At 39.6% G+C, this 12,085-nt stretch overlaps 1 protein-coding gene across 3 annotated transcripts in view; it reads right to left on the bottom strand.

Annotated features, from left to right (window-relative positions):
- LOC146386086 (voltage-dependent T-type calcium channel subunit alpha-1I-like) overlaps window positions 1–12,085 on the bottom strand; it is a 262,563-nt gene that overhangs the window by 36,747 nt on the left and 213,731 nt on the right. For all 3 annotated transcript variants that reach the window (XM_084932111.1, XM_084932109.1, XM_084932110.1), the window contains 4 exons: window positions 9,979–10,171; window positions 7,796–7,947; window positions 5,047–5,156; window positions 881–1,014 (listed from right to left, as the gene is read on the bottom strand). In XM_084932111.1, the coding sequence (XP_084788237.1) occupies window positions 881–1,014; window positions 5,047–5,156; window positions 7,796–7,947; window positions 9,979–10,171 (589 nt within the window). The remainder of the gene's footprint in view (window positions 1–880; window positions 1,015–5,046; window positions 5,157–7,795; window positions 7,948–9,978; window positions 10,172–12,085) is intronic.

Raw genomic sequence — 12,085 nt, 5'->3', positions numbered from 1 at the left:
GAGGTCCCTGAACAGAATTATGGAGGGCAGAGGGTGATGGTAAGAGAGGGCGAGGATTAAGTGAGATTGATGTAATTAGCCTTTATCCCCCTCAGTGTGAAGTTAAGAGGACAGCCCAAAGAACTAGTCCTTCAATTTCCCCAGATTTATTAGAGCACAGATGCAAAATGAGAGTCAAGTTGAAAACGAGAGCATATCTCAGTGATATATGGATACTGATATCAACCTCAGTGAGCCTCTTTTTCAAGTTACTCAGTCAGTCAGTAGGCCAGTCTAAAATTCTTCAAGCAGTCAACACAACTAGTCATCGTTATCCATGTGTCTTTGTTCAGTGGTAAGTTTGAAGGCTCCCTAAATGCTGTTTCATAGATTGAATTAAACACATAAAGAAACATTTATCACTTCCACAAGTTAAATCAAACAAAAACGAACATGTCTGTAATATTTAACCCAAAAGGTTACAGGACATGAGAGATTACACCTGCTAAGCTTCTGTTAGGCTCCTCTGATTTCATTTTCAAAAGCTTCATTTACAAAAATAATGAACACAATCATTTTGTGAGAACTAAATTGAAATTAGTGATGTGGAAATATACATGACTTTTAATTTATCTTGACTGCTGGATGATATTAAAGAACAGCTGGGCATACTATAGCTCAAACAACAGCTACAGAAAACTGAAACAGAAGCAAAACACACAAAACCTCTGACTAATTTTCTCTGGAAAAATGGTAAATTAGGAAACGGGTAAGGGACAAGCACATGTATAAAAATATAAAATAATAAAAGAAGTAAAGTAAGATGAAGTTTCAGGCATAAGAAAACACCACGGGCAGGATGTAGGGTTAAAGACGTGTGCGTCTGTAGGTTGTGGTATACCTCGTGCTATCCTGAGCACCCTCATGATCCTGATGATGGTGGGGTTGATGGGGAGCGAGGCATTGATCTCAATCTCTTCCAGGGTGATGCCCATCACTGACAACAGCACAATGGCCAAATCCAACTGGTTCCACCTACACACACAGACACGCACAACGACTTTTCAACATACCGGAAAAATACCGAACCCGACGGAATATAATGTGAGTCTTAAAAAAAGGAGAACGAGGATGAATTGCTCAGGATTTCATGACTGCACACATCACGGTCGGTGTCATGTTAATTTCCCAATGAATATTAATGTTCTACATCACATTTGTGCATAATTGGCCTGACTCTCGCACAACTGACTTGGCAGAAGAATTGGTAACAGCTCACCATTACCCTAAGGCCTGCTCCAGCTATGAATATTTATAATAATAGTAGAATAAGAGTTTGAATACAACTTGGACTAAGAAACAATATCTGCTGAGTGATTTATGTAGCCTGTTGTCATTTTATTGGTCAAAAAAGAGTTACTAAACGGCTCATGTGGGAGAATTCATGAATGTAAAGTTAAATAAATAATGTGGATTTTTATATTTTTGTCAAAGTTTTGATGCAAACTTCATATTGTAATGCTAATTCTGAAACAAGCATCGCATAATCGCATCAGACAACAAATATAAAGAGGACATTCTTCAGTTATATTGTTGTTGAGTAGCTATATTATGAAAGAACCTTTAAAACCATTATATAAGAAAGAGACCTGACCTTTCTTACTTTAAAAGACATGTGCACTCCCTTAAATATACATTCCCCCCCCTTATTTTTTTAAATGTAGCTACGTTTCCTTCACTTTTCACTCAGGTTACAGCAAAATTATTGCCCGGGGGAATGTTTCCCCACTGCGTTTCACGCTAGACAATATCTCAGTGCCAGAACAACAAGAAGCGGCACACAGACAGACTCACACAGTGTAAACACACTCAAAACAGGGTTGCCTAATAAACCCAGGGGTTTCCGAAAAGACACACAAGGGTAAAGACAGAAAAAGACAAAGGTGCTGCAAAAGAAGAGAGAGGAAGGACATAGAGAAAGAGAGCCATGAAATGCAATGCACACTAGAAGAAATACCGTGACTAACTAAAACTGAGACACATAGAAAGATGGACATTAAAATAGGTCGGAAGAAGTAATTTTGAAAGCAAGAGGGGCAGAAATAACCAATAGCAATTTTCTCCAGCACAGTTCTTGAAATGGATCGGAAGCAGCAATAATAAATCTACATAGTAGGGTCGAATAATATTTGCCAACACTCTCACAGCTGCTCCACGGTCTTGTATATGTAACTGAGAGAAGAGCCCCTGCAGGATTGCTATGATGCTGGGTGAAGATATGGAAATGAGTTAAAAATTCAAGACTTTCTGCACCTGCACAGTTGGATCGTGTTTTTAAATTAAACATTCACCATATAATTGACCGATGACATCATCAAAAACTTGTGTAAAAGGGGCTTGGATCTTATTCTCTTTACACAGTGCTGGCATAGTCGGTTGGTTATATTTAAACAACACATTTTTGTCACCATCCATCTGTCCATAGATCTAACCAGGTCTCTTAGCAACTTCATAGTGTATGCTGTTAATATACTAGCAGGCTCACCGACACTGCATTCTCACACAGGAAATACCTGCCAATGATATCTAAAGCAGGATTTAGCTCTTTGTGGTTCTAATTAGGCACAAAAGCCTGAAGAGAAAATAAACAACCTGAACAGAAGTGCAGAACTTGAAACATGTGGAATAAGAAAGCAAGCATTCTCTAAAAATGGTCTTTCATTCACTGTAGGCTGTTTTTTTGTGGATTGACAATTTCTGGCAAAAGTTAGGGCCAAACATAAACAATCTTTCTTAAAGGTACAATGTATAAAATTTCCACTACTAGATGTCAGTAGATAGCAGTAAACTGAGTTCTGTGTTCCTACCCCGCCAAATTCAAGTGTATATTCCGGTAGGAAAAACATGTTTTTGTCAGGTTTCAGCCAAGTGAGAGCAAAAACATTCAATTTGTACTCATAATGACCACAGCTGGCATGTTTCTGCGACTGTTTGGACCTGATTCTCCCCAGAGTTTCAGTAGAGTGCTGTGAGTCCACTGTTTACCTCAGCTGTCAATGCAGGGTGAGAAACGTCCACGTCTATTTACTCTGGAAGAGGCTGTAAAACTTTGTGAAAGGAGTCTGATCTGAGTCAGTGAGTCAAAGAAGCTGACTTGTGGCCAATGACAGACATACTGAGGTGAGTTCCTGAGGATATGCAGAACGTTTCTGTCTGTTTCTGCTTCTGTTAGCCACTGTTAGCTGGGGTTTGTTGGGTCTGTGTTTCCACAAGCCCCGCTAGTTTAGAGACTTATTCATCATGAAGAAAACAAGACATAACAGAACATCTTCAACCGGTTTTTCACTCGCTAACGAGGGAAGTTTTTGGTCAAGAACCAGCTCTTGGAGCTCACGCTCCTAACCTGTCTCATGCCCAAAATCCTTCCAAGAGCAGCTTCCCTCGCAGCTATTTATTGACAAACTGTTACAATACACATCACAGCACAAGCACCTCCCTCTGTAAAACCCCCCAATGGTTCTAAGACAAGGCACTATGTGTGTGTATGTGTAAGCATCTGTATGCATGTGCAAGAATGTGTATGTGTCATGTGAGAATGTGTGTGTGTGACCTCCTGCTGACCAAAAGGGTCATAAAAGCAGGAAGCTTACAACAGAAGAAACAGATCTTCCAGATAGGATGTATCTACAATAAATCCTCCCCCAGCACAGAGTGGCTGGAGAGGTGGTCAGGATCACAGGAATGGCTTGATCCTATAGATTGAACTCAGACTTACAAATTTAAGAAGCCCAATGACAACATTAACCAATTAACAGGGTTAGCTGCTATTAGCAGGTGTTGGTGAAACTGTCTGACTTGTTGAACTCTTGAGACACTTACATGAATAAACTCTCATATGATGCGAGAACGTAATGAAAATGTTTATCAGAGAGAAAGCGTAATTTTTAGGACACTAAAAATAGCTGGTAGCTGTACGGAGACGGGAGTGTTGCATATCTAATTTGCAGACAATAACTGACTGCAACAATATTGGGAATAAATAAGCATGTTTGTCTGACTTGAGAGGAGGAAGAGGATGATATTTGATGAAGTTGCTGGTAACGTTGTCTCTTTCCTTCACGTGTTAGTTTCTTTGGTGAAAGGGACTCCCCTGCAGATAAAACATAGGTATGATGCTTCATATCTTGAGTCGGAAGATGCAGACACAAATTAAAATGTCGCTCCATTGCATGCAAACACCTATAACTTCTCCTTCCCATTTGGTGTTTTACATATATAGTTGGTCTCTAGACAAATACGTAAAACACAATTAGTTGACAGGGAGATGTCCATCACAGCCACTGTAGTCAAACATGGTGGGGGAACACGGCGGCTTTCACTAACGACAAATCTGGTTCTATGTACATTTAATAGATGATTCAATTTATAAGAAGGTATAAGAGTGCTGGAAAAATGGTAAATGGTCTGTATTTGTATAGCGCTTTACTTGGTCCTAAGGACCCCAAAGCGCTTTACACTATACACAATCATCCACCCATTCACACACACATTCACACACTGGTGATAGCAAGCTACAGTGTAGCCACAGCCGCCCTGGGACGCACTGACAGAGGCAAGGCTGCCGGACACTGCCGCCACCGGGCCCTCTGACCACCACCAGTAGGCAACGGGTGAAGTGTCTTGCCCAAGGACACAACGACCGAGACTGTCGGAGCCGGGGCTCAAACCGGCAACCTTCCGATTACAAGACGAACGCCCAACTCTTGAGCCACGATCGCCCCGTAGCGATTATTATGGAAGACATAATCACAAAGTAATCTGTGTGTGTAAGTTTTGCCCTTGAATCTGTGATCTTGTATTTTTTTCTTGTCGTCTCTCAGAGCTTAGCTGGCCACAGCAAGCAGCTGCTTCTCTATTAGGAAGAAATATAAGAGATAAGGCCATGGTATATAATACCAGAATGTGGACTGTACAAGGATTAACTTGCTGCTGGTGCCGTGGGGCAATACTATAACAGATTTTATCAGTTTTGCATGCTTCAAAGATTTAGTGCAGCCGGGACTGTACCTGTCCTTGAAGAAGCGCCGAAAGCCAAAAGCTACCAGTTTGAGAGAGGCCTCGATCACGAACGTGGACGTGAAGAAGTAGTTGCAGTACTTTAATGCAGTCTCCAGAGACTGGGAGAGTAAGAGAGGTGAAAGATGGACAGAGAGGTTAGAACTGAGACAACAACAGCAGACAGTTAATATCACCTCTCCCGTGACCTATTACAAGCACATTTGTTATCTTTTTTCACGCCACTAAAATTGTCTTTTTATCAGTTCACTGAAGAATGAAGCAAATAACACAGCAAGTTATGAGAATTGTTGTTCAGTGAATCCGTTTTGCCAGAGTCAGTAACATTTGCACTTGCCAACAAATTTCTTTTAATAGAGGAGAGCTTAATTGAGACAGACAGCTAAATTATGTCACACTCTAGGGAGAAACAGAGAGCATTTTTTCTAGTACGCTGGTATTAATGAGTCAGACAAAAAAAGGGCTACACAAGTCAAACATTTGTAATGTTCAGTGCAAATAATTAAACCAGATTATCCACAACAAGTCTAATTACATATTAACAAAGCGTGTGTTGAGAGGTAGTAGAAATTTGCCATTTTCAAACAGATGTTTGGACTTTAACTGCATAATGATGCTATTTTAAATGATCTTTGTAGATTTTTGACTTATGGTAAAATACTTTTAGTACTAGTTTTAAAGCTGAGACCAAACAGAGAGTGAGTTGGTCATTGTGCATCCCTTCATGCTGACAATTGGTTGCTAGAGGATGTTTCTGGTTGTCTAGGTAACGTATTTTCAGGGCAGATGATTTCCTGTCCTCTCATTGGTGGTTGCTTCAGTCAATTGTGTTGAAGTTGAGAGAAGTTTAATTCAGCACCTCCTTTATTTATTTTTTTTACCCATAAGTCATTTGAAATCAGCGAATGCTATTGGCCATCTACCCTCTCTGGTCGCCACAGTGCTACAAAATCACAGCTTAAAACACAGATAATCAAGACCAGAAAATACCTGAAGGATTTCCAGAATTAGTCGTGTTAATCTATAAGGTTAAGCGTTTTAGGATGTCTAAGGAACTTGGAAAGAAAAGCGTCTGGATTTCTTGAAATTTCTTCTCATCTGAGAAGCTTCTTCAGTTTTAAGAGCAACTGGTGGAGAGTCACAGATTTTAAGCCCTATGGGACTGTCCCCAAAGAGGGTCATGGACCCCCTATTGATCCTCTACCTAATCACCAAGGCCAAGGTGTAAAAATAGGTCAGAATCAGCCAAGGTTTTGGGTTTTTGAGCCCAATGCGAAACCTAGCCCCACCCTATCATGTGATTTCCTGAGGTCAAATGGCCCAGGATGTGAGCGGGCGTTAAGGCGTCTACACATTGGCGTCCTCGAAAGAGTGACCTTTAGATGCAGATGGAAAAGCCGAGTCTTGTCTTGTCGAGGTGGCTCGTCTATGCTGTGCCGTGCATTTATGAAGTGGCTGTTTGGTCTCTCCGATGTAGAGGTCTGAGCGTTCCTCGCTACACTGTGCAGCTTCTCGGATGAGAGGTGAAATGTCTTCAAGAAACTTAAAGAAGTCGAGACCTTTCTTTCCAAGCTCCTTAGACTAGGATGACCTGGATGATGAAAAAGAGGCTGGGGAGAGTTTCTTCCCTGTTTTGTGTTTTTATACCAGGCAAAACTAACTGTCCATAGCTTTATAGGACTAGGAACAATTTTGTTTGTTCAGGTTCAGATAAAGGAAAAAAAATTAACCGTTATAACTTATTTTATAATATAGATCTTTTTCAAAATGTGTTTTTGTCAGGTTACTTTACTGTTAAAGCTCTTACAAAACCATTCATTTTTACAGCAGTTCTGCTCTGAAGACAAAAATGTAATTATTTTCATTGTTAAACGAGTTAAGTCAAAGGCCAGTGTTTTTAACTTTTCCACTTTAAGCAGCCTTTATAATACCATTTCAGCTACATTTCTTTCCTTTATTCCCAAAGGGCTTCAGTCAAGTGTTATGTAGCCATAAAACCTGCAGGTCTTTGACGATAGCCTCGCATGTGTGGGCGATAGCCTTTGGATGTCAATGGCAATTCATACAGTCAACTGAAAATAATGAGCTCCGTGGGCTGTCTGTGTACAGCTATGTAAGTGGCTAATACCTTATATGTTTGCCACAATTGTCTCTCAAGATAAGAACATTTTCAGCTCAACACTGAGACTGAACACCATGACAAGTCGTATACAGCCTGCATGCCACAGGTCAGAAATGTGAGAGGAAACAGTGGGGGCAACACCACAGGGAAAGATCCTGACTGATTTGAGTGGGTTGCTCTGGTAGTTTCATTTCCTCCTTAGTGATCATATGTTAAACCAATTGATTATGTTATTTCATTAGGGTAACAAGAACATGGCATAAAAAAGTCAACTGTTACCATCCATTTAACACGTGAAGAGCTTTTTCTTACTTTTTAGCCACTTTATTGAACACCGTACTTGAATACTTTCCTGCTAAAAAGGCTTTTTTCCCACCTGAAAATCATTTTACATAGCCGATACTCCAATCTGCCGATTGTTTATATTCCAGCACTTCAAGACATGCTTTAGTTTTTGGCAGTATTTATTGCTGATTCAGAGCAGCGGGCTGGCCACTTGCCTCAGGAAATGGCAACTTTTAACCATCAACACCTACTCAGAAGACTTTGATGAGACTGAGAAAGAAACAGCAGATTTGTTCGAAGCATTGCTCTATCCTCCTCAAGCAAGGCTGTCACCTGTGGTTGGTCGTAGTGCTCCAGAGACATGGTGATGACATTAATGCAGATAATGAAGGTGATGACCAGGTCCAGGTAGTGGCTGGTACACAGAGCATGGATAGCCAGGCGTGTAGGACCATAGGATGCATAGTAGGGCAGCTTCTGTGCCTCTGGATAGAGGAAGAAAAACAATAAGACAATTAGGGTTTAGGGTCAATGAATGAGAAGGAAAAATGACAGAAGGAAAACAAAATGGGAGTGAAAGACAAATTAGAAATATGTAGAATAAAACGAATGACCAAAAAATGGCAAAAAACCAAAAGAGAAAATATACAGACAAAAATGTTTCATTAAACAAACAGTGAATAAAAGCATGAAGAATTCAAAGAGATTAGGATTCATTTCATTGGTTACAGTACTGTACACAAAGTCTTGAGTTACTCCTTACTTCTTAATACTTTGCTTCCAAGGATCTAGGCTATATTTTTAAGTGGTTATGAGGCTTTCTTCAGGCTGAGGATCTTTTAGAGATTTTATTTGGACATTGGCTGCTTTTTCACTCATTTATAGTACAGTACTAGTTTTGTTTTGTTTTTTCTTTTTGTCGAGCCGCTTAACGCTGACCTATAAATGATTCGAGCATAAAACAGACACCTACCCCAAAGACTGCGGAATATTGCATCTACATATAACATAAAACTGAGAACCCATTTTAAAATGTACCTTTAGACATTTTGTTACTAGCAACCTGTCAGAAAAACATTAATTTGATCCAATCCAGCCAAGACCTGACACAAGACATAAGATCTACTTGCCAAAGTTACCAAAGTCCCATCAGAAATGGTCTCAGTGGTGGACTGGCTGTCAAGAAGTTACTTTTAAGGAGGGGAAACGGGGAGAAAATATCTGAGGCATGCTAAATTACACAAGAACTGGACTGCAAATAGGTGGCAACAGCTCTTCTGGAGCGAAGAATCCAAATTTGAAACCTTTGGTTCAAATTGTTGTTGTCAGTATATACGTTGTTCCACCATGCAATGCTATCTGGAAGGTTCCTGTTTACCAATGGCTTAAATTTTCAGGAAGTGGTGCCAAACACACTGCTATAATGCTGGATAGAAAGAAAAAAATGGAACACTATCAGTCATGGATTGGCCTCCCCAGAGCTCAGACCCCAACATTATTAAAGAAGTGTGGGACCATCCTAAGGTCTACTGGTTTTGCTCAATTGGTGTGGATGGTCAGGGGGCAACAGCCTAGGTTTGACTTCTGAGGCCCTGAGACCAAATAAAAGTTTTTAAAGTCTACTACAAGAAAGTACAAGAAGGCTAAGAAAGTTTAGGCATTGTGGACGAATAAAGACGGTCCTACCAAATATTGACTTTCAAGCATGTTAGAATTGCACAAACTCTTTTTTTTGCCTCATATAATGTATTTCAATCGATGTTTGCAGATGATTTTGCTAGATCACTATGTCTATTTCCCAGTTTCCTAACAAAATATAGAGAAATAAAGTCGACTCAAGGCTTTTACACAGTAGTGAATTTATTCCAAAAGAGGGAAAGAATAATGACGCTCAGAGCAGCTGAAGAAAAGTCAAACACTGAGATAAACTCTGTGCTTATATAAAGAGAGAATTTGATAAATGTGTGAGAGAGGTTAAGTAGCTTTAAATGAGTTGAAAAAATGACTCATTCAACGTCATATTATCATGTGTAATATAAAAGATCAAATTAGAAGTCTTGGGCATATGCCATGTGGATTTTACCCAAGGAGTGGATACTTTAAAAGATTGCATCTATTAAGTTAAACATATACTGTATATAAGATTTCTGAAATTGGAAGTATGAGAGAAGAGGTGAGCATTTTTTATATAATAGACTGTATACCGTTTGCATCTCTTTGCTAGATTTTCTCTTTATTCTTCTGTACACTCAGTCTTTGTTCCTCTCCCAATAGATTTTTGGATCTCATCAGTCCTCCTCCTTCCATCTATGTTTTTTTCAACATGACTTGATTTTTTAAAACAGTCCTTTTTAACTTTCTTTTTTATTTCGTTAAATTTTCCGTCTCATCCTTCTGCTTTTCTTTATTAATTATTTTCCCCTCAATCTTTACAGTGCTTCAGGCACTCAACTCCCTCCCTACTCCTGCGTATGCCACGTTCACCCTTCAGCTTCTTCCTGTTCTCTGGATCTTACTTCTCCTTTTCTTCTCCATGCGACGCTGGCGTTTCTCCTCACGTCTTCTGGCCTCCTCCACCTCCTGGTGCTGCCGACATTTGTGGAAGTTCTCCACGACCACACCCACAAACATGTTAAGGACGAAGAAGCTGACAATCAGCAAAAAGGAGATGAAGTAGAGCAGCATCCACGGGTTGTTGTTGGTCATCGGCTAGAGGACACAGGGAAATGTAACATTAAAAAAAGGAAAAGGACAATGGAAAGAATGAAGGTAGACAAAAATAGGAAAACATAAATAATCCATGGGTGAGCTCAAAGTACCTACTTCCAGCCACCTCTGAGCAGCCTCATTTTAATCTCAATAAAAAAAATACTATGAATGGAAAGTTTAAAGCCCTTTTCACAGATGTACTCAAACCCTGAACTTTTCTGACTTTTTTCTTTCCTTTTGAGTTTGTGTGATGTGTTGATGGGCAAAACGCTCAGCTAATAATCTGGTGCATTCACCTTTATCAAGTAGGGGTCTTGTGTGTCACCAGACAGTTTCTTAAATCACTACATAAAGCTTACAGCAGTATTCAAAACAGACTATTTCCTGCTATGTGTTATATGTGACCTGATTGTCCTGAAATTGTTCACATCTGAAAACGGAAAGGTTAGTTGTTGATGTCCAGCGGCCCGGTTGTTTTAGCTGGTATGTACATGAAATATGGTGATCGCTGAGAATCACTTCCAGGATAAGTTTGACACTGTTCTAAATGTTTAGGGTTACACATCTATTCAACTCATTTTGAGAGAAAAGAATACATCTGACACTCTGTGTCCATATTCAGTACAGTTTGAAAATCTGGGGACTGTCAGCAATCTCAAAGGATGACAGTAAACAGAGGAATAGGCAGAGAATGGAGACAACGTGGGTTGATTGGATGTGGAGGTAGTTTTTGGGAGAGAGTCATTAGAAAACAAAACAAAAAATAAAGAAAAAAACTCTGAAGTTCAGTGACAATAAAGCCGGAGATGAGAGTCAGATTTTCAATTTGGGGGAGCGCTGAGAGCTGAAAGCACTGGGAGGAGTGTAAATGGGATTAGTCATTCAGAGCCATGTTGGACTGCAGTGAGGTTTCTCCCTGAGGCGAGGAAACTGAATCATCCAGAATAATGCCCACTCTTTTTAATAGATTCTCTAATAGATTTTCAAATAAACCAATTCTACAAGGAACGTGTTCACTTTGTAGCCACTATAGAAGACTAATTTGCATCATGTTATTGGATGCTTTTGTCGTCTGTGTATATTATTTGTGGGGTTAAGGGGACAGTAAGCAGCGTGTTCTCCAATTTAGGAAGCAAAGATACATTTTTAAGATCATGACTGGCCTCAGGTGTGATAGTTTATTAGAACGTTTTAGCTTCCATTAGATAACTATAGTATCTCTGATAGAGCATTCAAGCAAAGCTCCTAATTTCACATTCCAATTATAGCTCAACCCTCACCTTCAATCATAATTTTAAACTCTAACGTGAAACTAGTTATGAACTACATTCAGCTCACATAACATTCATTGGAGGGAGTGTGGGTTAATTAAATTAAAAAAGGATATTTGCATTATAGCAAAGACATAGGCAGTGCACTTAAAAACAGCATAATAGGGACATTGGAGCAAAGCTCTTCAAATAAAATATACTAACAAAGGGATCTCAGAGGACTGGGCCGTCCCATTTAACCGTTTCATGCATGACAACCTCAATCTGGTTAGTATTTTTATTCATCTTTAAGCATGAAATAAAGATTTTTGAACTTCATTTTTTTAAACATGTACTTTTTAAAGAGTTTGTTACATGTCGACTTAGGTGGACATCATACGTTTTGACTTGTGAATTTGGTATGGAGTGACACATCAGTGTCCAATGTAGTGGTTTATGTGCAGGTATACCATCAACACTGACACAAATACAAGAAAGCAGCCTTTGAATAGCTGTCCACTGTAGTGACCACTATGTGTGAAAGGGTTAAATGTGATTCCAATGATAAAATCCAGAAGGAGAAGGTGATGTAGAAGGTGCTGCTCCTACAGGAAACATTTGTAGTATTGCAATGATATGAACAGACGACACTAAGACACGTCCC

The sequence above is a fragment of the Perissodus microlepis genome, chromosome 6 (assembly GCF_051167445.1).
Source record: "Perissodus microlepis isolate ML-2025 ecotype Zambia chromosome 6, ASM5116744v1, whole genome shotgun sequence".
In the NCBI taxonomy this organism is placed as follows: domain Eukaryota; kingdom Metazoa; phylum Chordata; class Actinopteri; order Cichliformes; family Cichlidae; genus Perissodus; species Perissodus microlepis.
The sequence above is the reverse complement of the archived record's forward strand: the minus strand, read 5'-3'. Positions and strand labels throughout refer to the sequence as shown.